Source organism: Struthio camelus, chromosome 8, assembly GCF_040807025.1.
Source record: "Struthio camelus isolate bStrCam1 chromosome 8, bStrCam1.hap1, whole genome shotgun sequence".
Classification (NCBI taxonomy): Eukaryota; Metazoa; Chordata; class Aves; order Struthioniformes; family Struthionidae; genus Struthio; species Struthio camelus.
In genome coordinates, this window is record NC_090949.1 from 13,723,897 (window position 1) to 13,745,533 (window position 21,637).

Genomic DNA, 21,637 nt, shown 5'->3' on the forward strand with positions numbered 1-21,637 from the left:
CAAGTACATGGCAAAGATTCATAAATTATTTTTATCCCTTGCGCTTTATCTTGGCCTTCTTAAAATATCATCTGTTATTTTTCTATTTTTAATTATTACAGTAAAATTGAGACTCAACAGGCTAATTGTAATAATCCCCTTCTGATATATCCTGATGCTGACATGCTATCATGCAAGTGGGGGCTTAAGGAGTGTAGTGCTTTACTTTCCTACTCTTTTCACCAGCATATCAACTAGATGCCTCAAACAACTGGCATACAGCATTCTGCAAAAATAAGAACGAATAAATTAATGCATCAAATAATTAAAGCTATTAGCTGCTTCAGGATAGTTTTCATCACAAATATTTGTTGCTACACATAGACTTGCTCTTGGTATTGTTGTGCATTTATCTTCATGCCAGAGCAGCCGCTAGATGGGAAAGCATGGATAACAGATGCTTGCAATCTAACACCATTCTATTCTAGCACACTACTTTCTGTTTGCAATAGGCTTTGCAGACGTAAACAACGTGTTCAAGTTAGCCAATGGTTTAGTTGAAAACTTTTTTTCCCTCATTCAATATCATGTCATTCAGCGCAAATGTTCAAAAGACACTCATGCCAGAACACGGACCTGCAGAAGAGCTCTGTCTGTGTTTCTCTAACTATACTGCCTCTTAACAACATTCCAAAAGCCCAGATTATTTGTTTGTCTTTTCAAATGTAGTGTTCAGGTATGTCCACAGTTAAAATTCATGATTCAATATGACAGGTTGGCCCATATGTATAAAAAGACTAACATACAGGTCGATGTGCATACGTTTCACAATATTATTATGCAGGCTACTACTGATAAGTTTTATTCCAGTAGTTACAGGATTGCACTAATCTGATTTTATCAACTATGTTGCTTTGCTACAATTTAGAAATACATCTGAGTAACGCTAGACCAGGTTTAAACACAGAGAGAGAGCACTCAACATACATATATATATATGCTTGGTTAATGTTAGAAAAGTTCTTTTTATCCCCTAAAGGACTAAAGATAATGTCTCTAAATATGGACATTGATAGTGCATACTATGACAAAATGTTAAAATAATTCAGGATATTAAAAATTCCAGAATTAAGACTGTTAAGGTTACAGCATGGAATAGAGAGACACAACTCTATTTCCCTCAGTGCTTTATACGGTTCTTGCACAAATTCTGACAAGTTGATTAACATTCTTATATTTCTAATTATCAATCCTGATGCACAAAAGTGTTAAAATTTAATTATGAGTAAAGACTGAAATAGCCTGAGATCCTTAAGGAATAGATAAAACTGCAGTATATGATTTCACTTAAAATTACTTGCTTTATTTTACTAAAAATTTTCTTCAATTTTTAAATGACTGTCAAGGCATGCCAGAATTGAAAAATAATGAAGATATTATCTCCAATAATCTGAACACAGGTAAAATAAGTTTATCTATAATCATTTTGTTACATGTTTACTATAGATGTCTTGTATCAGTACCTTTGAGCTTCATGATGAAAAGAAATAATTGTTACGCAAAAGATTTTCCACTTGCTCTTTTAAACTGAAAAACTAAAGACATGACCATTTTCTTATGCTTCAAATAAAAAAACTTTCAGGGAGAAAGAAACAAAATAGTCATATCTTCTCTGTGCGTTATTCATTATATCATTGACATGATAGTAATGTCCTGCCATCAGGTAAATAGCGTCTGGGAAGCTGCACATATAGCCATGTTACAAGCTCATATGTTCAGTTTAGATAAAGAAGATTCGGACATGAAATGTTCGATTGTTATGAAAATGTACGTTTGAATGTTGTGCATTCTTTCAAAAAATAACATCCTGATATTTTTCTTTCTAGAGCTGTCGAAGAAAACGGGCGTAGAATCCTGTTGCAGAGTATCTGGATGATGAAGCTGCTTTTCCTAACGAGCTCATCTCTCCTTCCAGTGCAGCCTGCCCCGTCTGTCCCCCCGCTGCCTTGTCTCCCTCGCGCGCAGCCACCTGCCGCATCCCGAACCCCCGCTCCCACCACGCGCCCTTCCTTGGGCGGCAATGGGGATCTGACCTCTCTGATCCCAGACCTCCGCCAGAGCGGCGCGTTTGCCTTTGCAGGGGCTCATGGGGCGTTTGCTGCATGGCAAGCTGATGGGCCCACAGGTGTGCCTCATGTCGGAGGATAAGAAAAGGAGGACGTGATTCCAGTTTGGGTGACTTTTTCCAGGACTGCTCTGTGCCGAACCCTTATGAGGACGCGACGCACATCCCCACCATATTGCAAGAGCGAGCCTCTTCTCCTGCTCCACAAAACCACAGGGCGAGCACAGGGAGCCTGCGCGTTGCGGGTAAGGGCATCCTCTGTGCGGCTGCACCATTTGGGGCAGGGAGGGTGCTCTGGGGTGAGGTCTGAAACACAGGCCCTGTGCAGTGAGCCGAGTGGGAAATGCAAAGGCTTTATGCTGCCTGTGTGCGACAGCGTTTCTTGAGCGGCAACATGGCCAAGCTGAGCAGGACGATGGCTTTCTGAAGACTGCAAAAAAGCTACAGAAGAGGTGTTAGGCTAAAAGAGAAAGATGAACTTTATGGGAAAGGGCTGGAGCTGGAACCGATGGGTTTGGGCCAATTCCGGGATGGGCGGCAGGAGGTGAGGGAGGGAGGTCACCACTTATCCTGGCTGCTCAGTGTTTTGTATCTGCAGCACAGTCAAGGTCTTCGAATGGCGCAGAACAGGCATCAGCTGTGGCCTTGCTAAGTTGTCATGTTGCCACTGGATAAGAGACACGATATAACCAGAACGCACTGCTCTAAGCATCTTTTCATTGTCTCTTAAATCAGTAATGGTTTTGTTGTCAACTAGCAAAGCTATTAGGTCATTGCAGAGCAAATTATAGCTGTATATGGCTTTATTTTGATAGGAGGTATAAATTTTGATCCAAACTTTCAAACCTTTGCAGAAGTTATGGTGTGCGTAACTGAGAACTGAAGCCTTCTTGCAGAGCTGCAGTTTGCTGCATAAAGTTGACGTAATGGGGCTGATTTAAGGATAATATGTTTGCCCTCAATATGAATTTGCCTGCACTAATGGCTCCAGTTTTAATCTCACTGTGGGATTCTCCTATTCTCCTTGAAATCAGTAGGAAGTTAGCCAGTTTTTTGAACCCAGTGAGAGTAACTTGTTCTTTCTGGTCTAGCTGGTGCTTATTGCCTCACTATCAAAATGTAGCCTCAGTTCTTTAAAAAAAGAGTTACATGCGGTGAAACTCTTTATTCTTCTCAGAAATAAAATTCTAAACTCTTCAAAGTAAGAGTCCCATTTCAAGGATCTTTTGGCTTAAAAGAGAAGTTTATTTTGCATTTAAGATACATATAACATTGAGAGCTCACCGATGCAGGAGCTCGTTAAGGGAACACCCTGCTGACCTGCCTCTCTGCACAGTGATTTTTATACTGAGCATATGGGGGATGTTTGTTGTTGCTCCTGCAGCTGTCACTGAATATGGGAGCTGGAAACGGTTTGTGTGGGTGGGTAACAAACCTGGTGGCTCTTCTGACTGTAGCCCTTGTGCATCCCTGACCTATAGCTGCTTGGCACACTTCTTAAGACTGTCCTAAATAACTACTCAGGGGACGATTCCCCCACCAAAAAGGTTATGGCTGAGGTTCTTTTATAACCCAGCAGTTTTGAAGTGCAAGAATAGATCCTTGGATCCATTAGAAAAGCCTTTAAATTTAAGCAGGAGGTGTAGTAAGAGCTGGGGCTGGCAGGCACATAGGTGTCCTAGAAAGCTAGAAGTGGCTTTGTGTTCGCCTGTTCTGCGGTACCCAAGGTGCAGCTCAGCTGCTGGCTGTAGCTCCCCAACATGACTCCCGTGGTCACTGTGTCCACCTAAACACTTCATAAGCCTGTGCAATATTTTGGTTTATCCACAGACAGAGTTTATTTTCCTTCTTGATTTGTACAGCTGGCAAATACACAGGGTTTCATATTTGTCTCAAAACTGTGATAAGATTTGCAAAGTTACTCCATCAAGTCTCTAGAAGGGGAATGGAGTCGGTAAATTGATCTGTGAACAGAAGTACAAATCAAAATATTGTCTCTAGATTCAGCCAGTGGCATTGGTGCAACTACTATCACATGATTTTCCACTACCATCTGAAGACTTGACTCCCCAAAAAGACATAGAACATCATTAGAAAGAAAAAACAGCATATAAAGAAGCACTTGTCCAACTTGTAATTATAAAAACAGAAAATAGTTTTGGTAGTAATACTTTAATCATTTATACTGGGAAAATGAACACAGTTCCTTTAATGTGATTTGCCAATCTGATTTCAGTTATCACTAATTTTCTATAGACGTTAATTATGAACCAATGACTTATGATCAAACTCTCTCTTTCTCTGTTTTGGAAGAAATCTTTAAACTTCTAGCACTGTCTCATCTTCCTCTCTCACCTGATGATCATAGGTGAAAGTTCTATTAACAATTTAATTATTCTCTTTAGAAGCCAAGGTACTTACAATGGGCTCATCTTGGCTCCCACTAAAGTCTCTTTGAGTGGTTTTACCATTGACTGTAGTCCAATGTGAATGAAGAACAGTTTTTAATCAACAAAATCATATCTCCAAATTGCATAGGGATGAAAGGAACTGAAAAGTGCAATACCATTAGGGTGGGATATCAGTCTCCTCTAAATACATATTAGCTGGATCCTGTAAAACTTTACTCACTTTCATCGTTGTTATTCATATGAATTGCTTGACTTGACTAAAATTTGTGGTGTAAAAGGGAGTAGTCAAAGATCGGACTAAAAAGGTGGACTGACACTTGTCAGATCAAACTTTTGTTCCTAATGTTATCATTTCCATGTTCCCTGTCAAAAACGTTTACTTGCATGCTTAATTTCAAGGTGAATTTGAAATCACTGGGTGAGTTAAATTCAAGGAGAAACTAATAGTGCAATATGGTATGCAGTCATATTAAAGATGCTGAGTAAACTTATGCCAGTATCAGAAAAGGACCACTATTTAAAAGGATTTTTTTTTAAAGGTATTGCTACCAATAGAGTAATAGAAATCTTTAGAAGGAAATACATTTCTAAATAATAAAGAAGAAAAATGTTGAAACCATGACCAAATGAGGGGAAAACAATCATAAACTTTATGGCATTAACTATAAGAACGTGCCAAGGTACCAAGGAAGGCCAGAAATGATTTGGAGCAATGCACTAAAAATGTTAAAATTAGTAATTAATTTTTTTCCTGAACATATCAGAAGAAGAAACTTTTCAGAAAGTCTGTAGGACCAATGACTGGTGCATAAGGTATACATAAGAAAAAGTTCCCAGAAGCATTCACTATGGAAGAGCCTTTGGAGCTTGTCATGGCAGTGCCTGTCTTGATGGACTCTTGCTCAAAATATCAATATAACATGTTTTTAAAAAACTGAAATAGTGTATAGTATTAGATCACCAGAAGCCGATGATATTGATGCAAAAATTTCTAAAAAAATGCAAGAAAACTTTTCTGCACTACCTGTGAAGTTAATTCCCAACACTTGCTTCATTAACCATAAGAATGGGCTATGGCAGATATGGTTTTTATAAAGAGCTCCAAGGAGATTGACAGGAACCAGAAGTACAACTTCTGCAGCAAGCAGATTGATAGAAACTGTGATGAAGAATAGAATTAGCAGATACATGAATGAGTTTGAGCAGGAAAGAGTGACCAAAGTTTCGGCAGACGTAAATAATAGCTTTCAAACGTAGTAGATTTTTTTAAGGAGTCACTAAGCATATGGACACAAATGATCAAGTTGAAAACATACCTGAATCTTCAAAAAGCATTTCACATCATCTCTCAGCAGTGCTTTTCAAAGAAACTAAGCTACTATGCAGTAGAAGTATGGGTTTTTTTTGTGTTTTTGTATTTTTTGGGGAGGGAATAATCATACATTAAACAATAGGAAACAGGGTAAGAATAAATGGTCAATTATTACTATGGAAGGAGGCTGCCACTCAGTTGCACAGGAACTGTGTCGGGATTTAGTGTTCAATACATTTAGAACTGTGCTAAAAAAGTGAGTGAAGAGTAATTGTAATAAGCTTTGCTCTTATAACAAAGTATTCCAGTTAGTCAAAAGAAATGTGGCTGTGAAGATCCGCAGAAGAATTTCTATGCTGCTGGGTTACTGTACAATAAAACAGTAGATGAAATTTGGTGTTAAAGAGTAATCCATAGCAAAAATTCTACACCTACAGATAACTGCCTTTAATCACTTAGGAAAGAGACCTTAAGAGTAATTCAGCGTAATTTACTGCAAATGTTGACTTAATGCTCTGTATCAGGAAAAAGGCAGATAGAATCTTGAAATTATTAGGACAGAGAAAAAGAATAAAAGAGAAAATGTCACAATGTCGCTATATAAATTTGTGATGTGCCAATCTCTTGAAAAAACTGCATGGTCTTTCATATTGCAAATGTATATAGTACTATCAGAAAATGTACAATGTAGAGTGATGATAGATATATTACAATTCCTGTAAAAGGAGAGATTAAACAGAGGAGGATTCTTCAGCATGATGAAAGGAAGATGGATTGATGGAAAATACAGTAGTATACACAGTATAGAATACTATACACAGAATAGTATGAAAAAAGTGAATTGGAAATGATTGTTTATTTTTATTGCCTCCTCCTCCCAGTCTGGGAGGCACCAAATGAAATTATCAGTCAGTCAGTTAAACAAAAGAAGTTTGTTTTGCATGCTGCGTAATTAAATTGTGGACTTAATTGTGGCCAGGATGTTTGGATAACAAAAGTATGAATGTCTCAAAGAGTCATTAGACAAATTAGTGGACGGAAGAGACTTCCTAAGTACAAAGATACTGATAAAATCTTTGGCTCTGAAAGTCCCTAAACTGTAGATTGCTAGAGTTTGGATGCCTGTGCTAAATGATGTACGACTCAATACTCCTGGCTACTGCCAAACACAGGATCCTGGGGTAAATTGACCTGTGGTCTAACCCAGTGCAGACCTTCTCAGGATTCTGCTGTAAGGTGTTCTACTGTCTGCAACCATTCAGACCTGAAGATGGATAAATACATGACTCACAGGAGTAAAAGGTCTTTAAGACCAGCCCTACCACTGTCTAGATAGGATGGTCAGAAAACAATTATACGAGTGAAGCGGGAATAAGGAAACATAAAAAAGTACTTGTGTTAAGCATTTTAGTTAAGAGTTCAGATCTTGAAAGGTCTTGATTACTCTCAGGAATTCACTGATAAAGTACTCAACTTATTGATAACAAGAAATCAATCCATTAGCTCAACTAAATTTCTTTAAGACAGCCTGAGGAGGTTTTTTCAACTCTACAGATTATTTATAACTATTGTCTCTACAGATTATTTATAACTATTGTCAATCAGCAAAGAAATCTAAATTCTCTTGGAAAATACCTTAAATAATAGTAGCATGCAGTCAGAGAGCCTCAAGCTCCTCAGCTGTTGGATACTACAGTTCTCAACTCTGTACAAAACTGCTAGGTACTTTAGGGTTACATATTTTCAGCATGTTCAAATCTGAGGCAGAAATACACCTTAACATTAGGTGTGCCCATCTACCTAAAGAAATTTGAAATCCATTAAAGGTGCAACCTAGTCCCTTCAAATCGAAATTTAAAGTTAGACTGAATCCTGATGTACCTACTTCCAAGGCATCCGGTTATCAATGCAGAACATTAACAAACATTTTAAAAGCACTGACTTTTACCTAATGGGAGGGGGAGTGAGAGGTGGTGGTTAGCCCCTAGTAGGGGAGGAAGTCAGAATTTTGCAAGTTCAAACCTATCAGCCCTTTCTAAACTAAACTTTGGTTTTCATACTGCTGTCACTGGGAACATAAGCATCTCTTGTGAGAGTTATATTTGAACATGTGTAAATGAACTTAAAGCTCTGAATACTGAAGCCTTAATAATCAGCATGTGCATGTCAGCACTGCTCTCAGTTACATTGCTGGATAGGAAATGTTGGCTATTTTTTGTTGCTTCAGGTCAATAGTTTTTATCCCTAATTAACTAGGATGGAGATTATTTTACTTGAACTTAAATGGCCCTTTTTTAGCCCCTTTATGAAAATATCATAACTGGGTGTGTCTGTGGTGGTATGGACCTTTTATTTCCACCCTCATAAAAAGGTGGTGAGCAGGCAAACTATACAGAAGTTATGGCCACTGAGCAGGCTTAAAAGAGAAGCGTGAGAGCTTTTCAGAGGAAGAGAAGTCCTGCTCATCACTGTTCGAGTGAACATTTAATAATTCATAACACTGCATTATGTTTCCCCTTCAATACGTTTCCAAACGTGAACAGATTAAATGGTAATTGCTATCAAGCTTTATGTTCTATTTCATATGCCTAATAAAAGTTTATCTTTTGGAGCTTTCTTTGTATCTCTTTTGATCTACTCCTGACCACAATATACTATATTAAAATATTTATCATTGTGCTATCAAATATTAACCATTTTTAAAGCATCTGACTAAAGAAAACAAATAATGCTACTTGTTTAACTTTTTATGAATTTCCTAATACACAGTTGTTCAGAACTCTCCTATGATACAGCACCAAAAATACTGAAGAACCTAGAAAGTGTATTCATGATCTTTAAATTAGCCTGGTTAGAAATGTACGCTGCTCATTTCCATCACCAGTTGCATTTGGGATCTGCATGCAGAATACCAGTTTTGCAGTCTGAAAAGGTTATGATTCCCCTTCCATTCAAGAGGTTTCTTAGAGAGTTGTTTGTTTTTTTGTAGGTTAGTTTTATTTTTCAGGAAAGTAGAGGCCACTTTAGGTTTTTAAAAGTCCTCCTAATTATCCACCTGAAACTACATGGCTTTGCCTAGTAAAAATACCAACAGCTTGCTCAGCTAGAACATGAATGATCTAACAAGGGAAAGAGGAGAATACCGATAGCCGTGCTGCCACTGCACTCAGCCTAACCCAGCCTCACTGGCCACTGGTTCCCCGGTGTGGGTTATGCCCTCCCTTGGCTTTCCTGCTTGCTTGACCCTTCGCTGAGTCCTGTTGCAGCAATAATGCAGCAAAAAACTATTCTTCATGTTGCTGTCTGCTTAGCGTCCTGCAGAGTTAGCTCTGAAGTGGCTCAGTGAAAGGTCAGACTTGTGCCTGGGACGTGACTAGAGCTGTGGGACTAACTAGCTGGGATGGGGAGAAGATGGCTTGGGGCACCTGCAGTTAGAGCAGCTCAGATAGCCGTGGAATAGGAGCTTTGAACTTGATGTTGATACCTGGGCAGGATCAAGAGGAGAATGACCTCTTTGCTCCAATCCAATCCCTCACGTTGCTAGGAAAAAAACCTTCTTTTAAAGGTCAGATGTAGAAATGTTGCTAAGGATCAATTTCTTGGTCTGATGACCAAGTGATCAGATTAAATCTGCTGGAGAGCTGCAGTCTATTAAAAGCCTGATGCCTCTTAAGATGTTAACTATGCTTATTAGCTGTCTGCCCTATGCCTTAGTCTTTCTGGTTGTTTTATGACCTGTTATTTCCCTGGGCTTCCTCATGTGCTGGTGTTTCCTGTTTCCTAACTCACAGTTGTGCTCCCGTTTTACAGAGGCCTTCCTCGCAGCACCGAGATGCTGAGATCACATCCTCAAGTGCTTGCCCATGGCCCTCGATTCTGATCCCTCCGCAGCCTGTTACGCTGCCATGATACCCCAGGGACTCTGTAGGCAGCAGTGCTAAGACCAAGCTTGAGACATCCAGCTTGATCCTCCACCTGCCCGTAAGTTACAGTAACTATACAGATCTGTAGAATAACTATATAGAGGAAGAGTACTATGCTTTCATCTTCTCCTCTATGCTTTTCATAGATGAAAGCAACTTCACTTAATCATTTTCATTAACTACAGTGTTTGTATTCTCTGTTGACACTTGTTTTCCTGACCTAAAAGATCCTCTTCCTTGAGAGATATCAACCTTCCTTTTCTCCTTCAAATCCAGTACCTCCTGAAAAAATAATACCATTCCATGATATTCATACTTTGATAGTGAAGTTTTCTATGTATCCCGATATCCACGTGGTTATTCTATAGGCCATATGTATTGGAATTAATCAGCACATTGATGTTGTCTTTTCTCAGGTTTAAAAGACCTAGGATATCAGTATGGTGTTACACGTATACTAATATTTCAGCGTTCTTCCTCCGAGGTTAGTGGAATCACAGTATTTTTTATCATCTGAAGAATTGACGCCAATAACTCTGTAATTTTGTTTGTAATTTTGCCTTGTTTGTCCTTACATCTGTAAACCGTACTTTGCCCTGAGTTATAGCAGTGTGATTCTAGATTGATTTCAGGAGAATCCCTCTGTATTTAAATCCGAGAAGCCTGAAGCAGAGTGTGTCCCTCTAATATCCAAACCCTGTATACGCACAATTTCTTTAGTCTGCATAACAATCATGTAAGAGAGAGATTGTAAAATAAGTATTTCATGAATTAAAACCAGAGGCAGATCTTCCCTTGGGAACAGTAGTGTTCAACTCCATCAGAACTTAATACCTGTTGATAACTTCTTTCAATGTTTTATTTCCCTCCTGCTCTAAGTGTGGCAGGACACTTACTAGCACCAGCCATGGCACCGAAACACACCAGAACTGAAAGTATACACAGTGCCTGAGCAGGGGGGGAATCCTGTTGTACCCCTACCAACTGAAAAACAGTAAAACTGCCACTGATAAAAAGACAATAAATGGATTGCCCATAGCCCCACGCACAGACAGGTGCAACGCTGAACCGGAAAGCAGGGCATCCTCGTTCTGAATTTGTACTACTTTTCCAGTGCACAATTGCTCAAGCACAAGCTCAGTGCGTAGGTACTGAAGGCCTCGCTGGCTACACCTGCATACTCACATGGGAAAAGGTGGGTGTGATTGCTGTTTGTCTGCTTGTTTGTTTTAGAATCAACCTTTTCGCATTGAATTGTGAATACAAAGCTCCAAAAACAAATGTTAATATAATTCACAGAGTCACATTTTTAGATTTGATTTTCTTTGGAAATTCAGTCTGCATGATGATTTTGATCAAATACCTTGGCTTCTAACGTTTGTAATATATGGCAAAATGCAGACAACAAAAGAAATGTTTGTGTTTAAATAATCATATAAGTAGAATGCACACTGTGACAGAATATGAATTATCTAACAGGCTACGGAGCGATACAAGTTCCGTCCAGAAGACGGATGCAACCACTCAGCATGATTTGAACACTGAAGACAAGAGTGTAATTGTAATCCTCTGCCTGCTTTAAGTGAAGCTATTTTAAAATGGAAGAAAAAGGGGTAAAATTGAAGAAACTGTTCAGAGCTTGACATAAGGCATTTGGCTAAAAACTCATGTGCTAATTGTTTAAGATTTACACCATGGAACCTAGATGATTTAAAGCAATGACTCGCACTAAATAATGCCCTGAGTTTACCTCAGGAGCAAGACTACATTTGGGAACTCTTGCATGCAGTCTAGGCCTTTGTGGGGATCTGGCTGCAGGACTGAAGGTTAAACCTCTTTATTTGCTCATTGACTATAGGAAGGGATGTAGTGATTTTCTGAATAATATTAATCATTGGACCTTCCCTCACCTTTTCCCTCATGGGATGATCTCACCTAATGAAAATTCGAGCTGTGCTGCTAAGCTGAGATTGGCAAAAGAGTCACTTGTTCTTTACATGATTGGATAAATATGCAGCTGTTTTTGGAATCAATTGTTGTGCATGTGGAATTAAAAGCTATTCTTTTCAAACGCTCCAGCATGTATGCAACAGAATTCAGTCACCTGAAATGTCATGGATAAAAAATACAAAAGATGCAAGAGCATGACAAGTAAACTTGGAAAATCAAATGAATGCTCCTGGATAATATTTTGCCTCTACACCTTCACCTGTTTTTTTAGTTCAGGCAGTTCTTCAGAGTGTAAATGTTTCCATGTTGTTACAGGTTTCCCCTTATCACAAAGTACTATGTTCCCTTTAAAACTGGCCCAAAAAGGCTGTAGCTGTTGAATTTCTTGCCTGGCTTGGAACTTTTCCTTCTGTTATGTTTATTTTTAAAGATAATTCTGTAATTTCTAGATGATAAAAAATGAAATATAGCTATTTTGGTCATTTCTCATGTTTCTGGAAATCTGAAACAGTTTCAGAAGCAGACTGTTCTGCTCTTAACTCATTCCTTACACTTTGCTCTAAGCACGTGAGTGAGACCCATCACGCACGCCTGGAAGGGAGGTGGGGAGCAAAGCCTCAGCAGCTCCCCTCAGCGCCTGGTGCCTGAGGCACGAGTGGTCCCAGGGGAGAGCTGGGGACTACTGCAAGCAACAGTCGCATCAGCTGGGGGCTCTTCCTCTGAGGGCAGCAAACCTCTCTGTACCACCAGACCCTGCTGACCCTATGTCTATGCAGTATAGTGCTGAATTCAATAAGATAACAGTTGTTATCACGGTGCTTTTTATCTGGGAGGCAAAGTCCAAAATTGCACCTGACCTCTGTATGCACAGAGACGCCAGTGATGAGCTCTCTGCCGAGATTCCCAAAGGTTTTAGATGAAATTGGTAAGAGTGAGCTACCTAAATGAATACTTCAGAGGATAATAGCATCTGTGTGTTTTGCCCATGTAGTACATGGTAGTCTCTGAACAGTAATTTATCCAATCAAATCACATATTGTGAGGCTTAGAACACAACTGGACTTTCATGGTTGTCTTTCCCAAAGTGGGTTACTAATATTTAAAAATATTTATTTGCTAATGCAATCATATGAGTAATTAAACCATCTAGAGTATAGATTTGCCTTACATATTTATAAGTCAAGTTTCAGGTTTCCCTAGGTCAGTGATGTCTAGCAATAAAGCTCCATAAACATGGATTTCATTAATAATACCAACAGGTTATATATGACAAAAAGTTTAAAAAAAAAAAAAAAGTGTGGGTGTCTCCATCTTTGCACATATTTACTTCTGTACAGCACAAGCATAGGGAAATCAAATCAAAAACGCACACTACTTGTCTAGACAAATAATCCTTTCAAGCTTTGCTAATGCAGTGGACTGATTTCTTATTTTTCCTTTGTATTGTATGACTGCTTGTCCAGTCATATGTTTAGATTTCAATGGGCTAAAATTGCTTCACTCCAAAATTAAATACATTGGAATTCTGTTCTGACTTGAAAGAACAGATTCAAATCCACGTGTGCCTGGTAAAGCATGGCAATTATGTCCGTTCCACAAAACTGACAACTGCATCTAGTTCTTCTTCTGCATTTGATCCGATGATTTGGTCTAATTTGGAGAATATATAACAGTTACACAGTCAGATTAAGACTTATTTAGAAAATTAAAACACGGTGAGAGACGTTTAATTTGTTTTGTCAGTAAGTATAAAAGAGCTAGCTTGCATTTCCAGAAACAGTCTGAAGTTCAAATACTCTGATTCAGCTAAAATTAGGCTAATTATATGTTGGACACACAAAAATCCTCATGAAAAGAAAATTATTGAGGTTATAATGTCAAAACCTGAAAAGATAGGAAATACTGCAATTAATATGTAATCAGTTTGACTATCTGGTATATATGCTATTATATTATCATACAATTTGCTCCACAGACAGAGCCTTGTTCAATATCTCAGCTATTTAATATCTTACTTAGTCCTGCTATTTACCTGTTTACTGTACTTTATTCAAATTCTGTTGCCTAAAATCATATTGATTTCTTTTTTATTTTCTTTGTTTTGTTTTCCTGTGGTTCTTATCACTAGAAAATCTCAGTGCTTCACAAATACTAATGCTTATTTTGCCAGCATCTAGATGAGGTAGAGGGGAGGTGGGAACCTTCTACGTAAGGGGTACAACAGCAGATGAAGATTCTGTGATTTTGAATACTTCTTTTGAGATACCGATGACATAATTTTTCAGAATCAGAGTAAAGTGTTCATATATTTAAAACTTTCTTTTGCCTGATTTCTGCTGCAACTGTAAGTGCTTGGTATTTTGTGATTAAAACTCAAGTGTAAGCATCCAGAAAATGAGAATATAGTTGACAACCACATGTAAAAAGTATGGTTTATATAACCTGCCAAATATAAACAGGAGTTTTTGGCAGAAACAGAGAAAGTCCAATTTTCTTGGGTAACACTTAGTAGCCTTGTCCGTGCAAACTTACTTTCTCTTCATGTATTCCCTTGCTTTAAGGCTAATTGGTTAATTGTCACTATTTCCCTGAAACTCTTCATTTTTTGGTTTTCTTTCTGGACATATTTGTCACTTACATGAACTGTCCCAGATTTTCTACTTCTACTCATCATTTAGAGGGGAAAGCTGTTATCTCAGTCTTTTTTGTTTATGATTTGCATTTGTTTTAGAGCATTTTATAACATTTGGCAGTACAGCAAATTTTCTAATATTTGGCTAATCAGTGTCAGTAATTACATTTTCTCTTGCGTTTCTCAGTCTCATAAATCAAAAGCAAGCTCTTGTAGAGATCTCTCTTTAATATGTGTGGAGAAGAATGAGGAGAGGCAGGGAGACAAGGTGAAAGAAAAACATAAAAGGACTTTCCAGAGTTTGTAGAAGTAGATGATCAAAACAGTTATAAAGAATAAATCTTAAGAACCTACTACAAAAGAAATAGGTAACAAAACCCTAACTCTATAGCTACGGATGTGGTATTTGCATTCAGATGTTTACAAGATCTCTGTTACTCAGAAAAGCTGATAAATATACAGCTGAGCATTGAAACAACATCTGCTTCTAATAATATTTATGCATAATGGCAGCACCTATTTTTAAGTTTGTCAAGTGTATCTCAACTTTTAGCTTTTGCCCAATTTTCACTCTTATACCAGGTAATAAGCCAGGGTTTTGCAGTTTTCTATTGTATATAGACATAGTTTAAGGTATGAAAGCAGACCATTAAATTACTCAAAAAGTTGAAGTTTAGTACAGAATAAAGTGAACACGCAGAGAAATCACCTTCTGACTTTTAGTAAGAATTTTTTAAGTTTGAGTTAATATGCTAACGTTTTAGTACACAAAACTTATTTCACAGTTGCAAAACATGCATATTTATATATTTCATTGGGGGTTCCTCCAGGCGTTAGCAAAAGAAAGAGAGAGAACACTAAAAGCACAGTCAGTTTACTGGAGGCGCCACAAAAGTTTGGGCAATTTGGCATTATTACAGCTCGTAGAAGTTTTGCTCATTTTCTGCTCTAGCTGCACGTGCTAGTAGCATACAGACGCAGAGGCAGCAAGGTTGCAGGAGAAGGGCAACTCTCAAAGTTACTTACGTTGACAGCCCAAGCTGTGCCAGATATATCCCGGCAGACATTTATCACATTTAGGCCCTGATGTTCCCTCCTTACACTCACAAAATCCTCTGTCATTACAGCGATCATGGACTGAACCAAAAGGGTTACAATAACAGTCTGCAGAAACAAGACAATACACACACTGGATTCAGGTCTACATATGGTAATAATTCATTCAATACCAGTAAAGGGTGCATTTCCAGTATTAAAGGAAGACTGTCTATTAATGATATATGGAGCAGTGCACATAATTCTATACTATGGACTATAGGTTCATTTATTTGTTTAAACATGTCATTTCAGGAGGAGACACTTCATGGTGTGAAGAGAAAAAGTAAACAGAGAAGATATAATGGAAGAAGATACTATGTTCTTTGAGGACAAGTGACTTTAACAGAGATTCTGTTTTGGTAAGAATGTTTTTGACAGTTTAATGAACATTAGGAAAGGTTTGTATAGTATAGCTATATCAATATGCCATTAGGGTGAAATGTTTTACATTATTAAAATAGGCTTATCTATATCGCTCAATATTTTGAGAAGTGCTGAATGTCTTTATAGGGCTATATAAAGGCACTTTACTTATTTCCAAGATAGTCTTCCTTTATAGTTTGGAGTAGTATATCGACTTATATGGATATTTGTCATTAAATTGATGACAGTATATTTATCAGTAACGTTAACCCTTCTACATATTCCACAAAGATAAACTTGAAGTGAGCAGTGAGGCAATGTGAAACTTGCTTAGAACTGGCTTTACACCAGCCGTTTTCATTCCATTTTTCTTGCATCTCAGTGGGTAGATGGAAGATGCAAGAAGGCTGACTCCCTGCTGTATACTTTCCAGACGTGTGTTGACCTAAGTCAAGAATGACTAGGGTAACCAGTTTCCCCCCACAACTCTTATTGTAGGGGAATACGTTTTCTTCTTCATTCACAGCCCTTTTCTTTAACATAATTGCAAAATCAATGTTCAGCTTTCAGCTAGCTGAACCAAGGAGGAGATAAAACTGTTGCTAGCAGAGCTCCTTTTTTGGCACTCCTGTTGTTCATTTTTTTCCCTTTTTTAACTGAAGGGCGATATCTTATTTGTATGTAGACCCATGTAGACCCAGAGTAACTCCACTGTCAACTGAGACCACAGACACACTTATGTTTTGGCAACTTCTCTGATCTCTGCTGCTGTTGAAAGCAAAAGATACAAATCGATTCCTGAATCTGGGCAACCTGCTGGGAGTCTGGCTTTATATGTCTTTAAAACAGTGTTGCTTTGATGACTATCTTTGGCAGCTGTTCTCTAGCATTATGTGAAGCTCAGTAATATTGTAAATGACAAAATGAAGTTGAACTGGGAAGTGAAGTATTTAAAAATCCAGTGGAAAAACTGTAACAGAAAAAGTGTTACCAGAAACACATTTGTCATCTGTTGTCGCAGTGTTTATTAACTATAAATTACAGATGACACTTTGAACATTTGGCATGCTAAAGAAGAACAGCTACCTTTGGCAAACATAGTTCCACAATAATAATCCAGTCAATTAGCCAACAACATTCATTAATGGAGCTGAATACTGAAATGCCAAAAATACTGTGCCAGACTGAGCACAATTGTACCTCAGTGAGCACCATCTGAAAAGCTGGCAATTCTGATGTTAATCAGATGCATGGAACCTTATGTAAACAGGCACAGACCTGAGATAGATATTGAATGCAGGAAGTCAAATTTGTTTAAAAAGTATTTATAGACCACCTTGAAAGACAAAAAGCTTGGAATTACATTAGAAACAGAGGGCCCAATTCTCATGCATTAAAAACAGCTTAGATGAATATAATGCAGTGATTTAAATGAGTATTTGTGAAAGGAAAGTAAGGCCTATGATACTGAATGCTATCGATACATAATATGTCATCCACGGAAGGAGAAGCTGACCTAGGGCCAGTGAAAGCAGTCCTGCTGAATTCTATCACATGGGTATGTTAGAAGGACGAGGCTTGGACTTCACTATTTCCAGTGTCTACTTTCCCTTAAACAAAACTTTAAGCTAAACCCTTTTACACAAGTGGTAGGTCAAATCAGAAGACAGTGTAGACCTTAGGCCCAGTAACATTTGGTAACTGAATCTAGCCTCCATCTTTCCCAATTGATACCACAGATATATAATCTGGAGGGGTCCACAGAGCATCTACTTCACAGGCCAATACAATACCACAGGCTGCGAAACACTTCCCAAGACCTGCTGCATACTTCAGACATTATAAAGACCAAGAGCCCCAATGCCAGCATTTCACGGGAAGACGCTGGGTGTCATCCATGTCCTTGCAACAACTAGGCATTAAATAACACTCACAGCCCATCCTCGCAAGAAAGCCGCACCCCAGGTTTTGAGGAGGGGAAAAACAACCTCTGCTGATCTGAACTGAGAAGGAAATTTCTTCCTGACCTCAACCTGAGGACTGTTTAAAGGGTGGGAGGATGACAGTAGTAGACATCTGTTCACTGAGATTCACCATATTAATTTGATGTTGCCAAGAAAATACATTGAAAATAAGTAAAAGGAAGGTTGGGAAAAGTGGTCTGAAGCTTGGAGGCTTGCCGTTTGTCAGTCTGGGTTGACAGTGGCTGCAGGATAACCCTCAAGGTTCATATGTACCATTAGAGTTTATAGGGCTCTCACAGCTGTTAAATGAAGCTGAACCAAAGTGACTGCAAGTTTGACTTTGTTACAGGTGTGAGACAATATTTACCATTTAAGTATTTATTTCAAAAGGCAAAGAAAACGATGTATTACTCTGGGTCTACTTGGTCATATCCATGCTTGCCAATGTATTCACTGAAATAAAGTGTTGTTAGGGCTTTGTCAAGACATTCTAAAAATAAAAATCCCTTCATGTTCTGTTAAACTTTTTTCCAATGTAAGCATGTCAAGTTAACTCTTTTTTACTTTAAAAGACATTCATGTATTTAAAAATTACAATTGCCTGTATGAGGTAATTTTGCAGTTAATTGACAAATCCAGAAATTTTTAATATTTCATTTTAGGAAATAAAAGTAATTTATTTTACATCTAAAGAAATTAAAGGTATAATACATTTAGATTTAAGCCCATTGTATAGTGTGGTTGCATTTGATTCACTGGTAAAAACCTTCTCAATATTTCAATTCTCTGCAACTTTGTCACTTTAAAAAATGAAACATTTTACATTTTCTCCATTTAGTTTAACGTTGGCTAAGAATCACATACTTGTTATCTGTGTACTTACCACACGTATTTATTAAAACTAAGTAGTTTTGACAAATCAGAGCCAAAACCCTGTTAGCTGCCATTAAACTAGTTTATCCAAACATTTCTGATTTTGTCTAAACTTATGGCTGGAGATGAAAGAATTAACTTAGAAAAGTGAGACTTTCATACGAGAATAAGACTTGCATATGTCACTGGAAATCTGCTTATTAAATGTTCATGCCAATGTTCCACTCATATAGTTAAAACCTCAAACTGCTCTTAAACTCAGAGAAAAGAAAAATGAGCATTTCCAATAGAGCAAGACACTTTGTGCTTGACCCAGAAAGATGGTGAATTCATCAACTCTCTGGAGTTGGAGTTGAGAATACTCAGCATTTTGCAGGATTAAATCTTAGGAGCCCCAGTTCAGAAAAGCCCTTTAAGCAAAGATCTCTGTTTCCAGGAAAGTACTTACACATCTGCTTCACTCCACTGACTTTAAACCTGAAGCAGTATGAAAGTCTACCTGATTCGGTGAATTGGCTAGGATTCACAGATTTTGTATGTCATATGACCACTATGATCCTGAAAACTGTCCTAGTCCAACAAGAGTATTATTTATTTAAAACAAATTACCTAATTTTTAGCGAAACAGGTTTTGCGCCTGTAGTCGTTTCACATGGCACAGTTCGTATGGTAGCTCAGGAAAATTCTGCTTGCATTAAGGTGGAAAGGTCTGCAAATGTATCACATTGCTTTCTTGAAGAAGCTTCCTTTTAAATGAAAGGTTTTTTACTTTATGTCTACAGAGTCTGGGCAACTCTGAACTGCACAACTGTTTGTTTTACTATGAAGTTCTAAATATATCACTTGCAAATTAATTTAAAATGTACTTATTTTTAACTCTTGGTTTATTATCCTCCTTGCTTCACTGACAAAGCTTACAGATGCTGTCTTAGCATTTCAGTGTACATGGGACGACAATTTACTGAATGAGCTGATGAAAAATCCCAAATAGAGTAATTTAGTGTCATTTTCATTAGGTCTGTTTAGACAGTTTAAATTATACAACCCTGATGTCATGCCAGTGATGGCCTTCATCTACATCAAGCAAATATGAGGGACAGTGCTTTTTTTCAAGAACATTTGATTGAGTTAATCCCCTCAGCAGAGTCATACGAAATCATGACTTGCCTACTAAAGTTCATATTAGCTCACCCTAATTAATGTCAGAGGAGATCATGCATTTTGGAATATGTTGCCAAAGCAAAGTTAAAAGAAGGACACATGAAATGCAGTGTGTGGATGGATCTGGGTGTTTATCATGAAATAAAAGGTAAATCTGGCAGGCTGCGACTGAAACAAATAATAGCATTCCTAATAGTTTCTGACTTGACTCTTAGCAATGGATGATAAAGAATATTAAAATATAACTTACTTGCTCATAGTCTATTTCTGTGTGAAAATCTTATACCAACTTTTTTTGCTTCTTGGAAAATGAAAAATAAAAAAACCACAGTAGAAATTCAGAATGAGTTCCACTGATGCTTTTGTCTATAAGCAATATTACGTAATGCAATACTCCAGCTCTGTTTGTTGCTAGAACAGTGCCTTTTGTGGCTATTTGTTAACTACTAGCCACGGAATGAATCTTCCTTTAATGACTGTGTTCAGTCTTCATCTAGAGCGTCCTAACTTTCTTTCTCTATATAATGTCTGTGGTGATGTAAGCATGATGCATATTCTTCTAGTGTGATTAAGAACTTACATTTTTTCTAGAATGCTATTTTTGTTATGTTCTGACATTTTCTTTAATTCTGCATTTTGGATACTTGAATCAGATGCGAGGTTTAAAGCACAGTTTTCACCTAGGAATGCTATTTCTAAATTGACATAATGTTAAACTGATTTTGCAAGTTCTACTCCTAACTGCAAGGGCATAATTGCAGTCACTCCTCTAAGAGGGGAGTTAACACGGCATTTAGAGCACTGTGCCTGGGAGCAGGATTTGCTGCAAAATGCTTGTATACAAGCAGCTGGCGACTTTTGTAGGTCTCTGGGTAAGTATTCAAGGGCCTGTACAAATAACTGCAAAAGTTAGTCTGGGGACAAGGATTTATGACTCAATCCTTCAATTTTACACATGTGCAATTCCAGAGTGGCATCCCTTGCAGACGGGCGGCATGATCAGCTTCTCGGGGTCTTCCTGGGCACATCGTCCCAGGACTGTTAGCTAGGGAGCTTCATTGCTTACACAGACTCAAAACCCCTCCTTGGGGCTGCAGGGCCAACTGAGACAACTAGATTAAAGTCTACACAGATGTTCTTATCCATTGAAAAAGCTCATTCTGGCTCAACTGGCAAATAAGCAGCAGTGGTCCCTAGCAGCCGCCAGTCGCTGAAAAGGCACAGAAGATAAGCCGCAGTTATCCCGGGACTGACCTATGCACACATTTTCATCGTCCAGCTCTGCAGAGGCATTTCTGAAGTAGCCCAGCCTGCATAACTCACAGTGCTGACCTCTAGTGTTGTGCTTACAGCTCACGCAAATGACTGTATTGAGCAGCTCGATGTAACTGCACCGGTTGGAGTGGCCGAAGCATTCACAGTCTTTCAAGGAAGAACAGAAATGTATACAAAATGTATACAGCAGCAGAGTAATAGCACATTACATGCTTAGTAAAAATGAATTATGAATAGAAGTATGAATGAATGGCACAGACATGTTAATCAATGTAACATGGACAACAGCAGATGTTTATCTGCAATGGAAGTGAGCTCTGTTTCAGGCAGGTTAGAGCGACCCGACAACCACGGCATGGCGTTGGAGGTTGGCTGCAGTTGGCAGACCTGATGGAACTGAAGCATTTGCAGTTGTAAACCTTTCAAGGCTACAGGAGGCTTGGTTTCTACTGATACAAATGCACAGCTTTTTGCACATTTGAGGTGGGTATAAATCAAGACACAGGCAAAACTTCCTCATATTAAAAATACTAAATATGGTTGACAAAACTGTAAAACTTAAGCATACTTA

General features: G+C 38.2%; 1 protein-coding gene and 1 long non-coding RNA gene across 7 annotated transcripts in view; one reads left to right on the forward strand and one right to left on the reverse strand.

The window, feature by feature from the left end:
- The window catches only part of NTNG1 (netrin G1), a 166,400-nt gene that overhangs the window by 10,876 nt on the left and 133,887 nt on the right, over positions 1-21,637 (reverse strand). For 4 of the 6 annotated variants that reach the window (XM_068952239.1, XM_009669842.2, XM_068952235.1 and 1 more), the window contains 2 exons: positions 21,046-21,213; positions 15,359-15,496 (listed from right to left, as the gene is read on the reverse strand). The exons of 1 other annotated variant lie outside the window; for it this stretch is intronic. In XM_068952239.1, the coding sequence (XP_068808340.1) occupies positions 15,359-15,496; positions 21,046-21,213 (306 nt within the window). The remainder of the gene's footprint in view (positions 1-15,358; positions 15,497-21,045; positions 21,214-21,637) is intronic. One more of the 6 variants, XM_068952237.1, reaches the window with a different exon arrangement.
- LOC138068007 (uncharacterized) lies at positions 1,874-15,764 on the forward strand. Its single transcript, XR_011142518.1, has 4 exons — positions 1,874-2,349; positions 9,638-9,808; positions 10,167-10,234; positions 15,683-15,764. It is a non-coding gene; the product is annotated as an uncharacterized lncRNA (long non-coding RNA).